A 25,739-nucleotide genomic window follows, 5' to 3' on the forward strand; every position below is an offset into this window, starting at 1 on the left:
GAGGGTTCATGTTTCATGTTCACGATGATTGTGCAAATCCGGGAAGTCAAAAAGGGAACGGAAATTTGCCCAAAACTGAAATAAAGGTCAAAAAATTTCCTTGAGGTCAAAATGAAACTAATTTCCTTGAAAATCGGGCAGCATTCCGGCTTAAAATTGGACGTTCCCGGATAGCAAAATAGCATAATTGGCATGGAAAACAACATCAATTAGGCAAAGCAGTGGTTGTATGACATTCAGTCGACAAGGAATGCATAAAAACAATCCAAAATCAGCATACAACATTCAGAGAGACAAACAGCAAGTAAGCACATACGGAGCACTTATCAGGCCTAGAATCCTCTATCCAGTCCTAGCTACCTAACCGCAAGTATTTCTAACTAATCCTAACATACAACATTTGAATTTATCTAACTAACATGCAATTCTAGGAACGAACATGAATGAACAAATAAAAAGGAAAAATAGAAAAGAATTAACAGAAATGGAGCAGGAACCTGGGAGCCGGGAAAAACTGAAAATGGACAGTGGGGACTACGATAGGGCAAGGGCAGCGGAGACAGACTGGCACCGCCGTTGAACGGTGGCGCGGTGGTTCGAGAAACCGAAGGGCGGAGGGACGGCGATGGTGAGAGGGTGAGTCGGTCAGAGGAGTAAGAGAGAAGGGAAGAGAGAGAGAGGAAGGCAGTGATGGTGGCGCGGAGGCGGAGACGGTGGCGCGGTGGGAGTTCGGCCGGGAGGAGGAAGAGAGGAGTGAGAGAGAGAGAGAGAATGGGTGGTGGTGAGAGGGGGAAGAGAAGGTGATGAGGAGGGAGGGTGAGTCGCCGGCGGTGAAGATGGCGCGGCGGCGGCCGGTGTTGCTGCTGCGATGACAGTTGGGGCGAGGAGAAGAAGAAGATGAGGTTGGAGGTTGGGGTGCGCGACTGCGCAGTGTGTTTCGCGAGCTAGGGTTATCCCTATTTTTGAATTGGCGCGCACGCGCACCTTGTGCGTCCGCGCCCATTGAGAGAATGTGGACCCTACGCGTGCGCGTACAACGCGCTTAAGCGGGGATGAGCAGAAATGGGAAAGGGCGCGTGCGCGTACCGTGCGCGCACGCGTGCATGGAGTTGGGCCAGGGGCTTAGAGTTGGCCCAACGCAAAATGCAATTTTTGATATTATTCATCTACTACTAAACACAACATGCATGTGACTAAGCTAACAATTAAATTGTACAAACAAGTTTGTATGAAACATCTACCTACAATGGTAACTCAAATCACTTATTAGGCAAATTTAAAAGGGAATGGAAAGAGTTTACCATGGTGGGGTGTCTCCCACCTAGCACTTTTAGTTTAAGTCCTTAAGTTGGACATTTTGAGATGCTTATTGTCATGGTGGCTTATGTTTGTACTCATCCTTGAATCTCCAAGGATCTTTGCTCCTCAGTCGGTTGACAGAATTTCCAACCATATTCATCAAACTTGGGCAAAGTTCTACCCAAGATATGAGTCCCCATAGTTGGTCTTTACATAGCGAAGCGGGATCCCATATCTTATCTTCACACCCATCGTCGATTCGATCTTCATACATTTTCTTTCCGGGTGGTTGACATGTAGAATTCTCAAAGAAGCTTCCAAACAACTTCCTAGACCCATGCAATTTGGTTCTACACCAACCATTGTTCTTGAATGTTGAGCTTACAACCATCATGAGCTTAGAATGATGTTTCCAACCACTGCACAACTCTCCTATACTTTTAACTCCACAAAGAGCTCTAAGTTGACCATCATTTTCAATTAAACCATATTCAAGTGAGAAATTAAAGCTAAGAGATAAGAGTTTTACCCACTTGAATGTTGTATTGAATGGTGACTTGGGAAGAGGGGCTTCCCCACACTTAGACAATGCAAGGTCTACTTCCTTGTGCTCTTCTTTGTGTATTTCCACCTCTTGACAAATTTCTTCAATTTCAACCTTTTCCCTTTTTCTTGGCTTGGTGTTATCTTCAAGAACTTCGTCTTGTTTAATGAGAGGCGATTCAATTTTGGATAGAAATTCATTGATGAATGAGGTCATCTCTTGATCAACCTCTTCATATCCTTCAATTTCAATATACACCATGCCCTTCTCATCTTCCTTGGGAGGTTGTGCACACTCTTCTATAATTTCAACTCCATGTCCAACGGGTGAGGATTCCATTGTAGAGAGCAATTCATCTATGATTGAATCCATTTCTTGATAAACCTCTTCCAAGTCTCCAACGATGATATGTCTTGGAGGTTGCGCACACTCCTCAACATCAATATCAAGCTTCGTGGAAGAGTTCTTCATGATGCTACATTCCCATGGACTTTCAACATCTCCTAAATCTTCAACCACTTCTTCCTTTTCTACAATGATTATAGGTTCCTCTAGTTGCTCCAATACGAAATTTGACTCCTCCTTCTCCACTGAATTTTCCAATTTCTCCTTCATGCGCTTTGCTCTTCTTTTGACTTTTCACATGTGGTCACAGAAGTACCTTGAGTATTCAGACATTGGTGGGCTAAAGTGTGCACCACCTTGGTCAAATTGGTCACAAACTCAAGTGTATCCCGCTTCATGGCTTCTTATCCTTGAAGTAACAAGATGAGAGGATCGTCTATTGGGGCTTGGGGTGAATAGGAAGGTTCATTATTTTGGAGAGAGGGTTCATGGTAGGAAGGTGGTTCTTCTTGGTAAAGGTATGGAGATGGTGAGATTTGAGGTGGTTCTTGGTAGTGATCTTGATAGGGTGGTGGTTCTAAGGGTTCTTGCTCATAATGGCCATAAGGATATGGTGTGGATGATTGGTTATATGACGGATATGGATCATAGGGTGGTGTTTGGTGATGAAAGGCTTGTGAGAATGGTTGAGGTTCATGTTGAGGATGAGATTCATAGGCATATGATGGTGGTTGTTGAGTGTCACAAAAAGAATCATCATAGCCGCTAAGTTGGCATGCATTAGGATGGAAATTATACCTATAAGTATCCGGAGGTTGTTGCCAATAGGAGTGATCAATTCCTTGAGGCTCTTCCCATCTTTGTTGGTTTCATCCATGGTACATGTTGCCATTAAAGTCCACATTTCCTACAACACACTTAGAACCAAACTCAAAGCCAAAGTGGTGAGAATTCATAATGAGAGAACAAAATAAAACTAACAAAAATTAAGAAACAACAAAAGATAAACCTATTTACAATATTCACATATGTACAATAACCAATAACATAACACCATTGCAATTCCCCGGCAACGGCGCCATTTTGATGAACAGATTTTTGACGGTTTAGAATTTCACAAATGAAATCTCGTTGAAGTATAGTCTCTAAACCAACAATAATCCTTTCATGCAAAAATTTGTTTGTCACAAGTACAAACCCCTAAAATCTATAAACCGAAGTATTTAAACCTCGGGTCGTCTCTCAAAGGACTTGCAGGGTAGTGTTCTTGTTATTGGTTATGGACTTGTTTATTTTGGGGTTTTGGATGAGGAATGTGAATAGTAAATGGTAGGAAAACTTTATTCACAAAATGGTCTTGGCAAGGTTTGGTTGTCAAGGGTCTTCATCATTATCACTAGCCACAAGTATGGTAGTTGCAAGGATTAATCCCACTTAGTCATCCTTAAATCGATTAACAAAGGAAAGTCAAGTGAGTTATATCAATCCTAGTCCATAAGTCCTAGCTTTCCACTAATTGGATTAATGAAGGCTAGAGTTAATGGCTATCAACTATCAATCAATTGGACACTAGTGACTCAAAAAATCCTAAGTTACCTTCTCAAGCCAAGAACATAAAACTCTAGTCTAACATTCTTCCAAGCATTTAATCAAACACTTGGAAGGCACAAAAGAAAAGTATAGTCAATCACAACAAGAATGAATTCTAACTACAATTGAATGTAAAGAATTAACAACAACAATCAAGGAAATCACAATTATCCTAAGAACTAAACCTAATCCTAATCCTAATTCTAGAGAGAAGTGAGAGCTTCTCTCTCTAAAACCCTAAAACTAAAGTGATTAGTTAGTTGGAAGTGATGTTATAGTAATGATTGATGTCTTCCCCCTAATCCTTCATCCTTTTATTCCTTTCCCTTAGCAATTTGGCGCCAAAAATGGGTTCAGAAACCCTCTCAAATCGCTAGGCACGTGTTGCATTAATGAGGTCATGTGCCATCATCGGCGCGTGCGCGCATGGTACGCGTGCGCGTCCCTAGTCGATTCTGCAATGTGCGCGTGAGCGCCTTGTGCGCGTGCGCGTGCATGGCTGTCTTTGCTTCTTTGACTTTTTATGCTTCTCTCCGCTTGTATGCTTCTTTCCTTGCTTCCTTTGATCCATGCCTAGCCTATTTCAATCCTGGACTTACTAGCAAACACATCAAGGCATCTTATGGAATCAAACAGAAACTAGAATTCATCAAAATAAGGCTTAAAAGCATGTTTTTACACTTAAGCACAATTATGGAAGAGATAACAAAACCATGCTAATTCTTAGGCTAAATGTGACAAAAGGTTATCAAAATACTCCAAATTCAATGCAAAACAAACCGTCAAATTGGGGTTTGTCAGTCATCTCACAGATACTCTGAATTAGAGCAGCAGTCTCTCTGCTAGAGGATACTTTTGCAATGGCTTTTGAACGGCCTTGCTTCTGTCTATGGTTCCTAGTAGATTCAGCTAAGTCGCTGATCAATTGCCATGCCTCATTAGTGGTCTTGTACTTCTTCATAGACCCATTGCTAGCACTTTCCAATGTGGTTTTATCTTGGGGCCTCATGCCCTGTGTGACATAACTGGGTAACACTATCTTATCAATCATGTGGTGGGGGCATGCTTCCAGAAGATTATTGAAGTGCTCCCAATATTCAAAGAGAGTCTCGTTGTCATCTTGAACAATAGTGGAAATATCTTTCCTTAGTTTATTAGTAACTTCAGATGGAAAGAATTTCTCCAAAAACTCTTTTCTGAGCGTATCCCAGTTGGATACATTTTCTAGGGGTTGAGTGTAGTACCACTCTCTTGCTTTTCCCTCAAGAGAAAATGGGAAAGCTTTCAGCAAAATTGAAGTTTCATCTGTACCATCTCGCCTGACAGTAGAACAGGCTGCCTGGAAATCTCTCAGGTGCTTGATAGGCTCTTGAGCAGGTAAGCCATGAAACTTGGGCAACAAATTGAGCAGTGCGGTCTTTATTTCAAAATCTGTAGCCATCGCTGGGTGATGCACTTGAAACGGTTGCATTGTAAAATTAGGGGCTCCTTCCTCCTAGATGGTAACTCTCCTAGGTTCTGCCATGTTGTCTGCACGTGAATCAACCAAATCAGTAGAACGGGAGCTGGTTTCTTCCTCAAGTTCACTTTCAGATCCGCCCTCAGAGCGGACTAACCGACGCCGAGCTCGCCTTATTCGTGAAATAGTCCTTTCAATTTCAGGATCGAATATTAGCAAGCGCAGATCAGGAAGTGAACGCGTCATTTGACGAAAGAAACAGGCAGCTCATAGTAGCAAAATAAAATTGATGCAAATAAATAAATTCTAATTAATAACTTTAGCACTCTATTGCAACTCCGCGGCAACGACGCCAAAAATTAATGCGGGCAGAAATTGGTGAATTAAAAAGTATTAGAATATATGCGTTGCAAGTATAGTTCTTAACTCGCCAGAAATCCACCGCTCAATTTAGAAAGGTGTCACAGAAAATTGAAATTTAAAATACTGGGAGTATGAATCCCAGGTCGTCTCCCAACGAGTTGCAGGAAAGGGTGCTATTTTATTAATCAGATGTTTTTGAAAAGGGTTGAGTTGAGTAAACAGGAAATTAAATTGATGAAATTGAATAATGTAAATAAAAGCCTTGACTGGGAGTTGATTACATGGAAGCCCTATTCTTGATGGAACATTCTTAAGATTAGTTGACAATTGAGAGTTATTTTGTTTAGTTATCCTTTACTAAGTAAGGGGAGATAAAACAAGTTGGAGTGCTGTTCTATTCACAAGTCCCAATCCACTCTGGGGAGGGTTGGTGTCAGGAATTAGAGAGCAATCCAACAATAACCCAATTACAACCTTTCTCTTGAACCTTCCAACTCAAGGGTTCCTTTCAATCAACTCCCCATCAAGTTAGGGAACTACTCACTCATTGTAAAGGTGAAATTCATAGTATATGAAAAGGAATTAAAGAAAGGCATTGTAAATAAAAATTAAAAATAATCAATTAAAAATAAAAGTGATCCTTGTATTACATAATCCTAAAAATATTCCAATGGTAAAATTAAACAAAGCAAGGAACATGGAAGAGTAAGCCAAGTAAAGAAAACGAACTAGAATGACGAAGTCTTGATGAGGTAATAACTCTTCTCAATATCCCAATGCAAAAAGCTAGAGAAACTAAAAATCCTAAGAACTATGAATGTGTAGAGAGAAAACCTAGGGGAGAAGCAAAACTAGATCTAAAACTAAAAACTGTGTAGAATGAATGTTGTCTTTGGTTTCTGCTTGTTCTCTGGCTCTAGTCTGCTGTTCCGGGCCAAAACTGGGTCAAAATAGGGCCCGAAATCACCCCCAGCGAATCTGTAAATTATGCAGATCGCGCACGTCACGCGATCGCGTTGCTCATGCGGACGCGTCATTCGCATTTCTGCTTTGCCACGCGGACGCGTCGTCCACGCCTCCGCGTCACTCGTGCTTTTCCATTTCGCGCGGTCACATCATCCATGCGGCCGCGTCACTGTGATTTGATCTTCTCCGTGTGGTCGCGTCGTCCATGCGGCCGCGTCGCTTCTCGCTGGTCATCTCCTCAATTTCTTGTGTTCCTTCCATTTTTGCTAGCTTCCTTTCCAATCTCTAGCTCATTCTTGCCCTATAAAGCCTGAAACGCTTAACATACAGATCACAGCATCGAATGGAATAAAGGAGAAGTAAAATGTATAATTAAAAGTCTCTAGGAAGCAGTTTTCACTCATGTAATAATTTTAGGAAGGAAATATAAATGCATGCTATATTAATGAATAAGTGGGTCAGGATTATGATAAAACCATACAATTAAACACAATATAAACCATAAAATAGTAGTTTATCAACCCACGCCCAGATAAATTTACCCGCCTCCAATGTCACTAAAATAAACTTGACTTCCACGCGCTTCATTATAAAAAAACAAAATTCTTCTTCAAAACGCACAAAACCTATCCTTCGCTTCAAATCTCTCTCAAAATCACTCAAATTTCAGTCACGTTCTCTGCAAAAAAACACTACTGTAGAAGAATAGCTAGAAGATTTAGCAATTAACAACCACAAACGAACAAAAATAGCAATAGAGACTACCAAAGGTATGAGAAAACTATTGTTCACTTGAAACCTTGCAATGTCGCGTTTCTCCTAGTTGCATGTTAGGTTTACTGGATTGATTTGCTTCGTTTATAAGATCAAACTATTGTGAATGCATTTTTACAGTATAACTAGGGCTTGGAATTGAAATTTGTTGTTATTTTCAATCAGTTCAGTGGATAGGGTAATTAGGATTTTGAAATTGGTTGTTACTCTGTTCAGTACTTCTTTTGGATGGAGAAATACTATCATTTAGCAATAGTGTTCAAGAATATGAGTCAAGAGAAGAAAGATATAGTTGAAGAAATTGGATTCGGTGCCCTCGCACATGTTCCATAAATGAAGGTATCTCACGACATCTTAAGAGAATTGATTGATTGCTATGATGAGTATCATGGTTGCCTGAAAACTCTCCATGGAAAAATATACATAACACCTACCAAGGTAGCAGCTACACTGGGGATAAGCCACAGCGGTAATACACATTCAACTTTTTGCTTATTTTTGGTTCATTGCTCCCTTATATTTCAGTTCACTGCTTCCTTTAATCTTGGTTCATTGCTACTGGTGCACGAAATTGTGATCTCTAAAACGGCGCCAAAAACTTGGTACGCACGAATGTAATCTCAACTCTTTGTCACAACTCCGCACAACTAACCAGTAAGTGCACTGGGTCGTCCAAGTAATACATTACGTGAGTAAGGGTCGATCCCACGGAGATTGTCAGCTTGAAGCAAGCTATGGTCATCCTTGTAAATCTCAGTCAGGCGGATTCAAATGGTTATGAGGTTTTGATAATTAAAATATAAATAAAATATAAAATAAGATATAGATACTTATGTAATTCATTGGTAGGAATTTCAGATAAGCATCTGGAGATGCTTTGTTGCTTCTGAACTTCTGCTTTCCTACTGCCTTCTTCCAACCATGCGTTACCTCCTTCCATGGCAAGCTGTATGATCCTCTCGGATGAAAACAAATCCATATGTGCTGTCACCGCATGACTAATCATCTGTCGGTTCCCGCTAGCGTCGGAATAGGACCATTGTCCTTTTGCACACTGTCACTTGTGCCCTCACATTCGCAGGTTTGAAGCTCGTCACAGTCATCCCTTCCCAGATCCTACTCAGAATACCACAGACAAGGTTTAGACTTTTCGGATCCCAGATCCTACTCGGAATACCACAGACAAGGTTTAGACTTTCCGGATCCCAGGAATGGCTGCCAATAATTCTAGCCTATACCACGAAGGTTCTAATCTTAGATTAGAAACCCAAGAGAATATACTCCAGCTGTCGTCCAATGACTACGTTGAACATCATGTAGATCGCTTTGTGGTTGTCAGGCACGCGACCTTGGCTAAGCGAGTAACGAAGATTGGGTGATTGTCACGGGTCACCCCTTCATTCTTACGTAACTGAATTAAGTACGAGAGTATATCTTGGAGAAGAAGTAGGCGTAAATTGAATAGAAAAACAATAGTACTTGTATTAATTCATGAAGAACAGCAGAGCTCCACACCTTAATCTATGGGGTGTAGAAACTCCACCGTAGAAAATACATAAGTGAAAAAGGTCTAGGCATGGCCGTGAGGCCAGCCTCCAAACGTGTACAATTGTCTCAGATGGTCAAAAGACAAAAGCTTGGTCTAAAAAGACGTAAAATAAATCTCTAAAAGTAGTTTATATACTAGACTAGTAACCTAGGGTTTACAGAAACTGAGTAACTAAGTGTAGATAGTGCAAAAATCCACTTCTGGGGCCCACTTGGTGTGTGCTTGGGCTGAGCATTGAAGCTTTTTCATGCTTAGGCTTTTCCTGGAGTTAAACGCTAGCTTTGGTGCCAGTTTGGGCGTTTTACGCCAGAATTTTTAGGCTGACTTTGAACGCCAGTTTGGGCCATAAAATCTCAGGCAAAGTATAGACTATTATATATTGCGGGAAATCCCAGGATGTCTAATTTCCAACGCAATTGAGAGCGCGCCAATTGGGTTTCTGTAGCTCTAGAAAATCCACTTCGAGTGCAGGGAGGTCAGAATCCAACAACATCTGCAGTCCTTTTTCAGCCTCTGAATAAGATTTTTGCTCAGATCCCTCAATTTCAGCCAGAAAATACCTGAAATCACAAAAAACCACACAAACTCATAGTAAAGTCCAGAAATGTGATTTTTGAATAAAAACTAATAAAAATGTAATAAAAAGTAACTAAAACATACTAAAAAGTATGTAAAAACAATGCCAAAAAGGGTATAAATTATCCGCTCATCACAACACCAAACTTAAATTGTTGCTTGTCCCCAAGCAACTAAAAACAAAATAGGATAAAAAGAAGAGAATATACAATGAATTCCAAACTTATCAATGAACTTAGTTCCAATTAGATGAGCGGGACTTGTAGTCTTTTTGCTTCTGAACAGTTTTGGCATCTCACTTTATCCTTTGAAGTTCAGAATGATTGACATCTATAGGAACTTAGAATTCAGATAGTGTTATTGATTCTCCTATTTCAGTATGTTGATTCTTGAACACAGCTACTTTATGAATCTTGGTCGTGACCCTAAGCATTTTGTTTTCCAGTATTACCACCGGATACATAAATGCTACAGACACATAACTGGGTGAACCTTTTCAGATTGTGACTCAGCTTTGCTAGAGTCTCCAGTTAGAGGTGTCCAGAGCTCTTAAGCACACTCTTTTTGCTTTGGACCACGACTTTAACCGCTCAGTCTCAAGCTTTTCACTTGACACCTTCACGCCACAAGCACATGGTTAGGGACAGCTTGGTTTAGCCGCTTAGGCCAGTATTTTATTCCTGTGGGCCCTCCTATCCATTAATGCTCAAAGCCTTGGATCTTTTTTATTACCCTTGCATTTTGGTTTAAAGGGCTATTGGCTTTTTCTGCTTGCTTTTTCTTTTTCTTTCTCTCTTTTTTTTTGCCATTTTTTTTTCATTTATATTTTTCGCAAGCTTTGTCTATTCACTACTTTTTCTTGCTTCAAGAATCAATTTTATGATTTTTCAGATTATCAAATAACATTTATCCTTTTTCATCATTCTTTTAAGAGCCAACAATTTTAACATTCATAAACAACAAATTCAAAAATATGCACTGTTCAAGCATTCATTCAGAAAACAAAAAGCATTGCCACCACATCAAGATAATTAAACTAATTTCAAGATAGAATTTGAAACCTGTATTTCTTGTTCTTTTCAATTAAAAATATTTTTCATTTAAGACAGGTGAAGGATTCATAGGACATTCATAGCTTTAAGACATAGATATTAGACACTAATGATCATGTAATAAAGACACAAACATAGACAAAACATAAAGCATAGGAACCGAAAAATAGAAAATAAAGAATAAGGAAATTAAAGAACAGGTCCACCTTAGTGATGGCGGCTTGTTCTTCCTCTTGAAGATCTTATGGAGTGCTTTAGCTCCTCTATGTCTCTTCCTTACTTTTGTTGCTCCTCCCTCATGGCTCTTTGGTCTTCTCTAATTTCATGGAGGAGGATGGAATGCTCTTGGTGCTCCACCCTTAGTTGTCCCATGTTGGAACTCAATTCTCCTAGGGAGGTGTTGATTTGCTCCCAATAGTTTTGTGGAGGAAAGTGCATCCCTTGAGGCATCTCAGGGATTTCATGATGACGAATTTCCTCATGCTCTTGTTGAGGTCCATGAGTGGGCTCTCTTGTTTGCTCCATCCTTTTCTTAGTGATGAGCTTGTCCTCTTCAATGAGGGTGTCTTCCTCTATGACAATTCCAACTGAATTGCAAAGGTGACAAATGAGATGAGGGAAGGCTAACCTTGCCAAACTAGAAGACTTGTCCGCCACCTTGTAGAGTTCTAGGGATATGATCTCATGAACTTCTACTTCCTCTCCATTCATGATGCTATGGATCATGATAGCTCGGTCTACAGTAACTTCAGACCGGTTGCTAGTAAGAATGATAAAGCGTTGAATGAATTCTAACCATCCCCTAGCTACGGGCTTGAGGTTAAGCCTTCTTAGTTGAACCGGCTTGCCTCTTGAGTCTCTCTTCCATTGAGCTTATTCCACACAAATGTCACTAAGGACTTCGTCCAACCTTTGGTCAAAGTTGACCCTTCTAGTGAAAAGGTGAGGATCTCCTTGCATCATTGGCAAGTTGAATGCCAACCTCACATTTTTCGGACTAAAATCCAAGTAATTCCCCCGAACCATTGTGAGCTGGTGCACGAAATTGTGATTTCTGGTAATGGCTTCTTAGGCCAGATACTCTGATCTAGTTTTATTGTCTGTCATAACTTCGATACAACTAACCAGCAAGTGCACTGGGTCGTCCAAGTAATACCTTACGTGAGTAAGGGTCGAATCCCACGGAGATTGTTGGTATGAAGCAAGCTATGGTCACCTTGTAAATCTCAGTCAGGCGGATATAAATCAGTTATGTGGTTTTCGAATATTAATTAATAAAATAGGGATAGAAATACTTATGTAAATCATTGGTAGGAATTTCAGATAAGCGAATGGAGATGCTTTCGTTCCTCTGAACCTCTGCTTTCCTGCTATCTTCATCCAATCAGTCTTACTCCTTTCCATGGCTGGCTTTATGCAAGGGCATCACCGTTGTCAGTGGCTACATCCCCTCCTCTCAGTGAATAATATGCTCACGCACCCTGTCACAGCACGGCTATTCATCTGTCGGTTCCCGATCATGCTGGAATAGGATTCACCCTCCTTTTGCGTCTGTCACTAATGCCCAGCATCGAAAAATGCAAGATGCATATGCAAGTGACACCAAACTTATAATGTGACTCAAGACTCAAACAAGAAACACAAAATATTTTTTATTTTTATGATTTTCTAATTTTTTTGGATTTTTATTTTATATTTTTCGAAAATTATATGAAAAAGAAAGGATTCCAAAATTTTTAATATGAATTCCAGGAATCTTGCCATGTTAGTCTAAAGCTTCAGTCCAGGAATTAGTCATGGCTTTACAGCCAGCCAGGCTGCAACATATAATTACATGGGCTGGAGTGATTAGTTGAATACCAATCCCAAAGTAGTTTGGGTATGGCTTTACAGCCAGATATGATTCAACATATTTCATGAAACACTAGAATTCATTCTTAAAAATTTTTTGAAGCCATAGAATAATTTATTTTTGAAAACATTTTTATAAATTTTCGAAAACAGATGAGAAAATTTTAGAAATTTTTTTTTTTTTTGAAAAATTTTTTTGAAAATAAAATAAAAATTACCTAATCTGAGCAACAAGATGAACCGTCAGTTGTCCAAACTCAAACAATCCCCGGCAACGGCGCCAAAAACTTGGTGCACGAAATTGTGATTTCTGGTAATGGCTTCTTAGGCCAGATACTCTGATCTAGTTTTATTGTCTGTCACAACTTCGATACAACTAACCAGCAAGTGCACTGGGTCGTCCAAGTAATACCTTATGTGAGTAAGGGTCGAATCCCACGGAGATTGTTGGTATGAAGCAAGCTATGGTCACCTTGTAAATCTCAGTCAATATTAAAAACATCCCTAAAAGTAACTAGATCCTACTAAAAACATACTAAAAACAATGTCAAAAAGCGTATAAATTATCCGCTCATCATGAGCCAATTCTTTGGGTTCGGGTTCACACTTTGATCATGGTTCTTAGTGATCCATGCATTAGCATAGAACTCTTGAACCATTAAGATTCCGACTTGTTGAATGGGGTTGGTAAGAGTTTCCCAATCTCTTCTTTGAATCTTATGTCAGATCTTTGGATATTCACTCTTTTTGAGCTTGAAGGGGACCTCGGGGATCACTTTTTTCTTGGCCACAACTTCATAGAAGTGGTCTTGATGGACCTTTGAGATGAATCTCTCCATCTCCCATGACTCGGAGATGGAAGTTATTGCCTTCCCTTTCCTCTTTCTAGAGGTTTCTTCGGCCTTAGGTGCCATTGATGGTTATGGAAAAACAAAAAGCTTTAGCTTTTCCCACACCAAACTTAGAAGATTTGCTCGTCCTCGAGCAAAAGAAGAAAGAAAGGGGTAGAAGAAGAAGAAATGGAGGAGATGGAATTGAGTGGAGGGTTCGGCCAAGGGGGTAGTAGTGGGTGTGTTGTGTGAAAATGAAGGTGGTAAGGAGGGGTATTTATAGGGTAAGGGAGAGAGGGTATTTCGCCATGTGTGGGTGGGTTTGGGAGGGAAATGGTTTGAATTTGAATCGTGAGGTAGGTGGGGTTTAATGATGGATGGATGTGAGTGGTGAAGAGAATATGGGGAAGAGGGTAAGATTTGATAGGTGAAGGGTATTTGGGGAAGAGGTTTTGATGGGATTGGTCAATGGTATTTGGGGAAGAGTGTTATGGAAAGGTGTGAAGAGGAGAGAAGAAGAGGTGGGGTAGGCGGGGATCCTATAGGGTCCACAGATCCTGAGGTGTCAAGGAATTTGAGTCCCTGCACCATTCTGGCGTTTAAATGTCCATTCTGTGCCAATCCTGGCGTTTAACGCCAGCTCTGCTACCTTTCCTGGCGTTAAATGCCAGTCTGCTGCCCATTTCTGGCGTTAAACGCCAACCAGATGCCCATTTCTGGCGTTTAACGCCAGCCAGATGCCAGACAGCCCTTTCTGGCATTAAACGCCCAGAGTGCTGCCCATTCTGGCGTTTAAACGCCAATAAGCCTGTCCTCCAGGGTGTGCTGTTTTTAATGCCATTTTTCATTCTGTTTTTGATTTTTCAATTGTTTTTGTGACTTCACATGATCATCAACCTAAAGAAAACATAAAATAGCAATGGAAAATAAAATAAATATAATTAAATAACATTGGGTTGCCTCCCAATAAGCGCTTCTTTAATGTCAATAGCTTGACAGTGAGCTCTTAGAGAGCTTCACAGAGACTCAGAGCTTGATGATGGCCTCCCAACACCAAACTTAGAAGTTGAGTGTGGGGGCTCTAGTTGACTCTGTATTGAGAGAAGCTTTTCATGCTTCCTCTCCATAGTTACAGAAGAAGATCCTTGAGCCTTAAACACAAGGTAGTCCTTATTCATTTGAAGGACTAGCTCTCCTCTGTCCACATCAATCACAGCTCTTGCTGTGGCTAGGAAGGGTCTTCCTAGGATGATGGATTCATCCTCATCCTTCCCAGTGTCTAGGATTATGAAATCAGCAGGGATGTACAGGCCTTTAACCTTCACTAAGACATCCTCTACTAGTCCATAAACCTGTTTCCTTGAATTGTCTGCCATCTCTAGTGAGATTTTTGCAGTTTGCACCTCAAAGATCCCTAGTTTCTCCATTACAGAGAGGGGCATGAGGTTTATACTTGACCCAAGGTCACACAGGGCCTTCTTAAAGGTCATGGTGCCTATGATACAGGGTATTAAGAACTTTCCAGAATCCTGTTTCTTCTGAGGTAATTTCAGTTGAACCAGATCATTCAGTTCATTGATGAGCAATGGGGGTTCATCCTCCCAAGTCTCATTACCAAATAGCTTGGCATTCACCTTCATGATTGCTCCCAGATATTGAGCAACTTGCTCTTCAGCAATATCTTCATCCTCTTTAGAGGAAGAATACTCATCAGAGCTCATGAATGGCAACAGTAAGTTCAGTGAAATCTCTATGGTCTCTATATGAGCCTCAGATTCCTTTGGTTCCTCATTAGGGAACTCCTTAGTGGCCAGTGGACGTCCCTTGAGGTCTTCCTCATTGGAAATCACTTCCTTTTTTTCCTCTCCAGGTTCGGCCATGTTGGTTATAGTTATGGCCTTGCACTCTCTTTTTGGATTCTCTTCTGTATTGCTTGGAAGAGTACTGGGAGGGAGTTTAGTAACTTTCTTACTCAACTGACCCACTTGTGCCTCCAAATTTCTAATGGAGGACCTTGCTTCAGTCATAAAACTGAGAGTGGTCTCAGATAGATCAGAGACTACAGTTGCTAAGTCAGAGTGGCTCTGCTTAGAATTATCTGTCTATTGCTGAGAAGATGATGGAAAAGGTTTGTTATTACCAAATCATGCTCTCCCACCATTATTATTATTGAAGCCTTGATTAGACTTTTGTTGATCCTTCCATGAGAGATTAGGATGATTCCTCCATGAAGGATTATAAGTGTTTTCATAGGAATTTCCCATGTAATTCACTTCTGCCATTGCAGGATTCTCAGGGTTATAAGCTTCTTCTTCAGAGGAAGCCTCCTTAGTACTGCCTGATGCAACTTGCATTCCAGATAGACTCTGAGAAATCATATTGACTTGCTGAGTCAATATTTTGTTTTGAGCCAATATTGCATTCAGAGTATCAATCTCAAGAATTCATTTCTTCTGAGTTGTCCCATTACTCATAGGATTCCTTTCAGAAGTGTACATGAACTGATTATTTGCAACCATTTCAATGAGTTCCTGGGCTTCTGCAGGCTTCTTCTTCAGATGAAGAGATCCTCCAGCAGAGTGGTCCAATGACATCTTGGACAATTCAGACAGACCATCATAGAATATACATATGATGCTCCATTCTGAAAACATGTCAGAAGGATACCTTCTGATCAATTCCTTGTATCTTTCCCAAGCTTCATAGAGGGATTCACCTTCCTTCTGTCTGAAGGTTTGGACTTCCACTCTAAGCTTGCTCAATTTTTGAGGTGGAAAGAACTTTTCCAAGAAGGCATTGACTAGCTTTTCCCAAGAGTTCAGGCTTTCTTTAGGTTGTGAATCCAACCATGTTCTAGCTCTGTCTCTTACAGCAAAGGAAAAGAGCATAAGCTTGTAGACCTCGGGATCAACCCCATTGGTCTTGACAGTGTCACAGATTTGCAAGAATTCAGCTAAGAACTGATGAGGATCTTCCAATGGAAGTCCATGAAACTTGCAATTCTGTTGCGTTAGAGAAACTAATTGAGGCTTAAGCTCAAAGTTGTTTGCTCCAATGGCAGGAATTGAGATGCTTCTCCCATGGAAGTCAGGAGTAGGTGCAGTAAAGTCACCAAACACCTTCCTTGCATTGTTGGCATTGTTGTTGTTTTCGGCTGCCATGGCTTCTTCTTGTTTGAAAAGTTCTGTTAGGTCCTCTACAGAGAGTTGTGCCTTAGCTTTTCTTAGCTTCCTCTTTAGAGTCCTTTCAGGTTCCGGATCAGCTTCAACAAGAATATTCTTATCCTTGCTCCTGCTCATGTGAAAAAGAAGAGAACAGAAAAGAATAGGAATCCTTTATGTCACAGTATAGAGATTCCTTTATGTGAGTAGAAGAATAGAAGAGTAGAATGAAGAAGAGAGAAGATGAGGAATAAATTTTTTAATTAGATAGAAAAAAAATATTTTTGTTTTTATTTTAATTATTAGTTAGAATTCAAAAATTATAAAAAGGAATAAAATTTAAATTAAAATTTAAAATAATTAGTTAATTGAAAGAAAATTTGAAAAAGTGATAAGGGATTTTCGAAAATTAGAGAGAAAAAAGTAGTTAGGTGGTTTTGAAAAAGATATGATTGAAATAGAATACTTTTAAAATCAAACAAAAAGTCAAGTAGTTAATTGAAAAAGATTTGAAAATCAATTTTAAAAAGATAAGAAGTTAGAAAAAGTGAAATTAAATTTTGAAAAAGATTTGAAAAGGAAATTAAAAAGATTTGATTTTTGAAATTAAAGTTGATTACTTGACTAACAAGAAACTAAAAGATATGATTTTAGAATTTAAAGTTTGATCCTTTCTTAATAGGCAAGTAACAACTTCAAATTTTTGAATCAAAATATTAATTGCTAGCTTTAATTTTGAAAATTATGAAATAAAAATAAGAAAAAGATTTTGAAAATCAAATTTTAAAATTTTCGAAAATATTAAGAAGGAAATTGAAAAAGATTTTATTTTTGAAAAAATTTGAAAAGATAGAATTTTTAAATTGAAAATTTGACTTGACTAATAAGAAATAATTAAATTTTAAAACTTTATGACTAAATCAATTCAAATTTTTCAAAATTTATGAGTGAAATAAGGGAAATATATTTTTTATTTTTGAATTTTTAATGAGGAAAGCGAAAAATAACTAAATGATGCAAAACATAAAAATTTAAGATCAAAACTAATAATGCATGCAAGAATACTTTGAATGTCAAGATGAACACCAAGAACACTTTGAAGATCATGATGAACATCAAGAACATATTTTTGAAAATTTTTAAGAAAAGAAAGACATGAAAGATACCAAACTTAAAAATTTTTAAACTTTAGACACTAATAATTCAAAAATGCATATGAAAAACAAGAAAAGACACCAAACAAGAAAATTTAAAGATCAAATAAGAAAAATCAACAAGAACAACTTGAAGATCAATGAAGAACATAGTGCATATATTTTTCGAAAATTTTAAGAAAAGTTAAAACATGCAATTGACACCAAACTTAAAATTTGACACTAGACTCAAACAAGAAACACAAAATATTTTTTGGTTTTTATGATTTTATTAATTTTTTTGTAATTTTTCGAAAATTAATTGGAAAAAGAAAGTAAAGAAATTCAAAAATTTTTAATAAGAACTCCAGAAATCATGCAATGTTAGTCTAAAGCTTCGGTCCAAAAATTTAGACACGGCTTAATAGCCAGCCAAGCTTTATGTGAAAGCTTCGGTCCAAAAGATTAGACATGGCCAATGGCCAGCCAAGCTACAGTAGAGCATTACATACAACAGCCAAATTGATGGGAATCAAAAGGCTCTTGCAAAGATAAGTAGAAACCTCGGTCCAAAAGATTAGACATGGCTTAACAGTCAGCCAGGCTTCACATATCATCTGAAACTCTAGAATTCATTCTTAAAAATTCTGAAGAACAAAATATAAATTTTTCGAAAACTATTATTTAAAAAAAATTTTGAATTTTTCAAAAATAAAAATAAAAGTTTAAACATAAAATAAAATTACCTAATCTGAGCAAAAAGATGAACCGTCAGTTGTCCAAACTCGAACAATCCCCGGCAACGGCGCCAAAAACTTGGTGCACGAAATTGTGATCTCTAAAACGGCGCCAAAAACTTGGTACGCATGAATGTAATCTCAACTCTTTGTCACAACTCCGCACAACTAACCAGCAAGTGCACTGGGTCATCCAAGTAATACCTTACGTGAGTAAGGGTCGATCCCACGGAGATTGTCGGCTTGAAGCAAGCTATGGTCATCCTTGTAAATCTCAGTCAGGCGGATTCAAATGGTTATGAGGTTTTGATAATTAAAATATAAATAAAATATAAAATAAGATAGAGATACTTATGTAATTCATTGGTAGGAATTTCAGATAAGCATCTGGAGATGCTTTGTTGCTTCTGAACTTTTGCTTTCCTACTGCCTTCTTCCAACCATGCGTTACCTCCTTCCATGGCAAGCTGTATGATCCTCTCGGATGAAAACAAATCCATATGTGCTGTCACCGCATGGCTAATCATCTGTCGGTTCCCGCTAGCGTCGGAATTGGACCATTGTCCTTTTGCACACTGTCACTTGTGCCCTCACATTCGCAGGTTTGAAGCTCGTCACAGTCATCCCTTCCCAGATCCTACTCAGAATATCACAGACAAGGTTTAGACTTTTCGGATCCCAGATCCTACTCGGAATACCACAGACAAGGTTTAGACTTTCCGGATCCCAGGAATGGCTGCCAATAATTCTAGCCTATACCACGAAGGTTCTAATCTTAGATTAGAAACCCAAGAGAATATACTCCAGCTGTCGTCCAATGACTACGTTGAACATCATGTAGATCGCTTTGTGGTTGTCAGGCACGTGACCTTGGCTAAGCGAGTAACGAAGATTGGGTGATTGTCACGGGTCACCCCTTCATTCTGACTTAACTGAATTAAGTACGAGAGTATATCTTAGAGAAGAAGTAGGCGTAAATTGAATAGAAAAACAATAGTACTTGTATTAATTCATGAAGAACAGCAGAGCTCCACACCTTAATCTATGGGGTGTAGAAACTCCACCGTAGAAAATACATAAGTGAAAAAGGTCTAGGCATGGCCGTGAGGCCAGCCTCCAAACGTGTACAATTGTCTCAGATGGTCAAAATACAAAAGCTTGGTCTAAAAAGACGTAAAATAAATCTCTAAAAGTAGTTTATATACTAGACTAGTAACCTAGGATTTACAGAAACTGAGTAACTAAGTGCAAATAGTGCAGAAATCTACTTTCGGGGCCCACTTGGTGTGTGCTTGGGTTGATCATTGAAGCTTTTTCGTGCTTAGGCTTTTGCTGGAGTTAAACGCTAGCTTTGGTGCCAGTTTGGGTGTTTTACGCCAGAATTTTTAGTCTGACTTTGAATGCCAGTTTGGGCCATCAAATCTCGAGTAAAGTATAGACTATTATATATTGTTGGAAAGCCCAGAATGTCTACTTTCCAACGCAATTGAGAGCGCGCCAATTGGGTTTCTGTAGCTCTAGAAAATCCACTTCGAGTTCAGGGAGGTCAGAATCCAACAGCATCTGCAGTCCTTTTTCAGCCTCTGAATCAGATTTTTGCTCAGGTCCCTCAATTTCAGCCAAAAAATACCTGAAATCATAGAAAAATACACAAACTCATAGTAAAGTCCAGAAATGTGATTTTTGAATAAAAACTAATAAAAATGTAATAAAAAGTAACTAAAACATACTAAAAACTATGTAAAAACAATGCCAAAAAGGGTATAAATTATTCGCTCATCAACTACCTTTAATTTTTGTTTGTTGGTATATAAAAAATTAAACTGAACCTTTTTGGGTCATTTGTTGCTGTTAAAATATTATAGGGGATCATTTTCCTGAAAAGGTTGACTATCGCAAACTGAATGAGGAAGACAAGGCAATATTTGACAGCTTCAAATGTGTTACGTTGGCAACTTTGACAAAGTCTATCCTAAATATGAGTGTTGAAGGGGAGGAGAACCGGAAAAAATTCCGCAGGACTTTTGTCGTCTTTGTATAGAAGTGCTTCTTGCTGCGGACGACGGTAAGCATAGCCTCTGTGATCCATAAGCCGCCTATCATTTGTGTGGACAACATCCAACAGTGGGATTGGGCATGTCATGTGCTCAGATTCTTGAGAAAGGGATTCGAAAACAAGAGAAAGGGGAAGAAATAGTCCGTTGAGAGCTGTGTTTTTGTTTTGATGCTGATTTACTTCCATGAAACTAAGTTCCCTCACTTGGATGGACTTGATGCTCCCTCAGCACCGTGGGTGGCCTATTGGAAAAAGAAGATGATACTCGACCAGATTTCTATGGAAGCAACAGACACAATGGTAATGTGTTGATTTGAAGCATTGTGCATGCAGGAATATTTTTCTTGATAATTGAATTCGGTTGAGTGGTTGTGGTCATTTTGATTCACCTGATTATTTTTGTATTTCCTCGTTTCAAATACTCTGATAACTAAATAATTTTGTGTTTTAAGGACTTCTGTATAGAAAGCAAATAAAGGGGAAAGAGAAAAGAAAAAGGCAGAAAGAAGAAAAGAAAGTTGTTATTGTGGATTCTTCTTCAGAACAAGAATCTTTTTTGGAATCCAAATCAGAATCGAAATTTGACAATATAACGCTGGCAGAAAGAACAAGACAAAAGAGGCTCATGAAAAAAGAAAAAATTGTTCCAATGGATTCAGAAATATCAAGTGAATCTCAAAACCAGTGTAGTTTGAATGGTTCTAATTAACAATATTTTGTTCAACTTGTATAAAAAAGCAGACACTGCTTCTTTTGAATGTATATATGTTAACATTAATGTAAATGTTAATATTAATGTATGGATCTAATGTTAATGTATATACTGATTTAAGATGGATTACCCCTTGTCTTGTTATATACCTGTTGGAACTGCCTGGCTGCTGTTTTGTTGCAGGTTCACAGTGAAAGAAATCAGGGTGATTACCAATACATTATGAACTCCAAAAGAACACAGTGAACCGAAATTACAATACTGAACGAACCAAAAGGTAGAAACACACTAAATCCCTAAACAGTGATCCCTGAACCCTGAACCTAAACACTAAAACTAGAACCCTGAACACTGAACCCTGAACCTATAAACCCTAAATCCCTAAACCCTAAAACCTAAACCCTAAACCCTGAACCCGAACCATGGACTCTGAACCTGAACCTGAACCCTGAACACTGAACTCTGAACCCTGAATGCTAAATCCTAAACCCTAAACCCTAAAACTTGAACCCCTGTTGTAAACCCTAAATCCCTAAAACCCTGAACCCTGAACCGCAAACCCAAGACACCTAAATCATAAACCCTCAACAATGAACACGGTGAACCGAAATTAATACAAGGGGTTAACCAAAAGTTTGAAAGACACTGAACCCCTGTACACTGAACCCTGAACCCAGAAATCCTAAACTCTAAAGCCCTAAACCCTGAAACTCTAAACGCTAAACCTTAAACCTAAACCCTAATCCCTAAACCCTAAACTCTGAACTCTAAACCATGAACCAAAAAACAAATTCCAATTATTGAACTTAGAAATTAATAAACTAGATGTATCAAAAAACTGCATATACTAATATAGGATTTCAGAAAAAAGTGACTATTCATTAAAGACTATTAACATTCAGAAATTAAAGCTGCTATAACCATGGTGAACCGAAATTTGCTCATGGGTGAACAAAAATTTACATTAATAAAAACTAAAACTTGTACAATCCTCTCTTGGATAATTTCATATCTGGTGTATTGTAAAGAGTGGAGCTTGACTGAATCGATGATCCGGAGTCTAAAAGGTTCAACTACAAAAGACATAATTGTGTATTAGCAAAATGAACATTTCAATTTTAACTAATCAAAAGCAAGTCAATTTTACCTCGCTTGGAGCTGTCTTTTTCTTTTTCTTCATAGCATTTGAGATCTTTTTTTTTCAGTTTTGATCCAAGTCTGTTCTTGGGACGACCTCTTGTTTTGACACGTAGTGGGCTTTGAAGGTCATTCACATTGCTTAAGGTCGCTTCTTCATGGGTTAACAAACTTTTTCCTTTCCTTCTCCTTTGATATTCTTCCATCTCCGCCATAACCTTGTCAAATGATCGATGCAAAATTTTGGTCAACTCTTCAGACTCAGATACAAATTCACATATATTGTGTGACCGAAACACCAATTCATCAAATCTCTTAATTCTTGGCTCTAGTAGAGGTTCATCTTGGCTGCTCTTGATGTGTGTATGCCTCCTCTTTATGTTCTTGCTCCAGCGTTCCAATATGTATTTCGGTGTCACGTTATCCACTCTCTCAAAGCTTAGAACACTTAGGGAATGGCGGCATAATATGCCCCTAGACTCAAACAGCAAGCAATGGCACTTTACATCTTGTGATACTGCGTCGTAGGTGACGACAAACTTGTTGAATGTGGAGTTGGAAACCTGCTTTATGACTTCATATGTTGTGAAACCTAGGGTGGAATGCATTGATCTTGTGATACAATTCAATTTACCTCTAAATTGAGCTTGAACTTCCCTGAACTTCTCATGGGTATATACACACTGAAACTGTTCCTCTATTGCTGATTTTGTTGCACACGGTATCACAGTGTGAAAATCTGCAGCATCGAATTCTCTCTCTGCTTACTCTCTACTTGTTAGGCAATTGTCGTATTGCTTCACGAATTGTCTCAAGGAGCTATTCCGTGTGATGAACTTGTTGAAAAATGAATGCATACTCTCGTTCCTTTGCGTGCTTCTCATCCCGGCCCAAAAGTGGTGATCCAAGTAAACCGGAATCCATATATGCCGATCCTCGTACAGCTCTGCATACCAAACCGAAACTATAAGGTCTGGTGAACCGAAAACAGTGCATGCTTTTGGGAAAAAAAGATATGACCATAAAAAAAATTCAAATTGAAATCTCAATTACCTGAAAGCCACCTGTTGCCTCCGAGACCATACTTTGTGAGGAAATCGTTTCAGTTTCTGTCAAATGCATCTTTTGTGTACGAGTTTCAAAAAACATGGCTCATCTCTTGTTCAATATCAATGTGTCCCTTGTAGCCATTTAGTTTGCTTGGGATCTTTTTCATGATGTGCCAGATACACCAGCGGTGAATTGTTGTTGGCATGCATAGCTCAATTGCCCTTTGAATTGATGCGCATTGATCGGTAAGAATACCTTTTGGTGCCTTCCCTCCCATGCAACATAGCCAACACTTAAATAGCCATTTGAATGATTGAATGTCCTCATTTTTCATCAGCGCGCATCCAAGAAGTGTCGACTGGTCGTGGTGATTCACGCCAAAAAAAGAACCTAAAACCAAATTGTACCTGCATAAATAACAACCACAAGTTGGTGAACCGAAATATATACACTAACTGAACATTAAAAAATTGTTTGAATGACCTGAATACCTGTTTGTGTTATAGGTGGTGTCAAATGAAACCACGTCTCCAAAATACTCAAATGCAGCCCTGCTTCTTGCATCGGCCCAGAATGCATGTTTAATGCAGTGATCACCTACAAGGTTTCATTCTTACTAGGTACTTCCCAAATTCTTTGGCATCGTCTTCTTTGGAAATATTTCATACTTCCCTTGTGATGTAACTCCTTACATATTTTTCTATAAAACCTAGTTCACGGTGGCTGCCAGCTACTGCCACAAATGATTGGTAAGTTTTGCTCGGTCTGATTCCAGCTTCCGCATGGGTTTCAATGGTGCGACGCACGAACATGCTAAGCTCCCTATGTTGTTTGAGCATCTCAGCCTGGTCTGGACAACAAGGATGTGAGTGATTCAAAATAACTTTGGAAATTGTCCAAAGACCAACATTCTTTATTATGTGTACATAAATTCTGGCCGGACAATTTAACCCAGCTGAAGGATTTGTCTTCAAAGTTGGAGATATCGTTGATTTTCACCTCCCTTCTCTAAAGCATACAATTAGTTGATTCTTAATCTTGTCTCCGTCCCGAGTCGTGTTCCTGATTTTGGTAGAAAAACCGGCAAGTTTGGAATAATGTTTGTAGAACTTTGCAGCTTCTTCTAGTGTCTTGAAAATCATTCCCACCTTTGGGACAAATTTTTCATCCACAACACAGCTGGTCTACACGGTGAACCGAAATCTTATTTATGGTGAAGCGAAATCTTAATTACACTGAAACAATTATATGGTGCTAAGGGATGAAAACAGAACATATTGGTCTAATTTTTGTTAGACTCCTTTCTGCGTACCGAACCGAAAACATGAGCGTGATGAACCACCTCTTTAGTACTTACCGAACCGAAAAGTTACTCAAATTTACTCAGAGTTACTCACAGTTACTGAGACTTACAATTACTCACAGTTACATATTATCAATTGAATTGAATTCAATTCAAATGTAGATCACCTTAGTCCATTCATTTCACTTCAAATAAAATTAGCAATTTCATTCCATTAAATTTGATACAGAATTCAATAATCCAAACCTCATCAAATTGATGCGTTTCAGAAGAATCATCCAAATTCCAGTCATTCAAGTGATTTGAAGTTGATTCATTCATTGTTTCAATTCAAAAGTGCAGATCGAAGAAGAAAACGAAGAAGAAGATGAACGACGAAGCTAATTACGTTGAATCAATCCAGATCCATAATGCAGAGAAGAGAAGCGTGAAAGATGAGAACAACAAATTTAATTAGGTTAAAGAATAAGAAGGAGAACAGGAAAGAAGAATGTGAAAGAGGTTTACGTTGTATGAGAAGGTTTACGTTGAGAAACGTTGATAAAGCAAAATAAGGATTCGTTATATAGGTTATAAGTGGCGCGTGTAAAACAAACAGGGGTATCGGGGCGTGGAGTGAAAGTTACATGGATAGCATCCATGTAACTTTTACATGGATGTAGAGCTTTTCTATATTTTTTAATAATTTTGTTGTATATTAATTAAACCGGTTCAATTATGGTTCGATTCTAATTGGATTATTGAATCATTGAATCCGTCACTCGTAGGGGTGGCAAACGGGCCGACACCCGTTGAGTCGGGCTAAAAATTTGAAACCACTATAATAAAAAAACCTGCCTAACCTACACCGCATAAATCATGGGCTTTGGCGGGTTTCGGCCGGGCAGAGAGGGTTTCCCCGGCAGGCCGACCCTTTTTTTTAGGTCAAGGACTTTTGTAAAAAAAAATTTGTGCTTGTATTTGGATTGTTTCTTCGTTTTTATTTAAGTTATACTTTGAATTATGTTCTATGTTTGATTTATTAGAGACTTATGTTTTGGATAATGTTTGTTTTGCTTTGGATAATGTTAGTTTTATTATTTTGTTTCAAAAAATTTAGTTAAAGATTATGTTTATTAGATATTTAGAATTATAAAAACTTCAATGTTTGTGAATTTGGAAATTATAATTTTTTTATGTCTTAAAAAATTATAGGTTTATTGAAATGGTTGTGAAATTATATATTGTTTAATATTTAATAGTTAAAAAAAAT

General features: G+C 38.6%; 1 protein-coding gene across 1 annotated transcript in view; it reads right to left on the bottom strand.

Annotated features, from left to right (window-relative positions):
• Positions 1 to 25,739, bottom strand: part of LOC107627035 (proline-rich receptor-like protein kinase PERK9) — a 27,602-nt gene that overhangs the window by 1,593 nt on the left and 270 nt on the right. Inside the window, exons 2-3 of the mRNA XM_016329915.1 lie at positions 566 to 863; positions 24 to 75 (exon numbers count right to left, since the gene is read on the bottom strand). Of these exons, the coding sequence (XP_016185401.1) occupies positions 24 to 75; positions 566 to 863 (350 nt within the window). The remainder of the gene's footprint in view (positions 1 to 23; positions 76 to 565; positions 864 to 25,739) is intronic.

Source organism: Arachis ipaensis, chromosome B02 (genome assembly GCF_000816755.2).
Source record: "Arachis ipaensis cultivar K30076 chromosome B02, Araip1.1, whole genome shotgun sequence".
Taxonomy (NCBI): domain Eukaryota; kingdom Viridiplantae; phylum Streptophyta; class Magnoliopsida; order Fabales; family Fabaceae; genus Arachis; species Arachis ipaensis.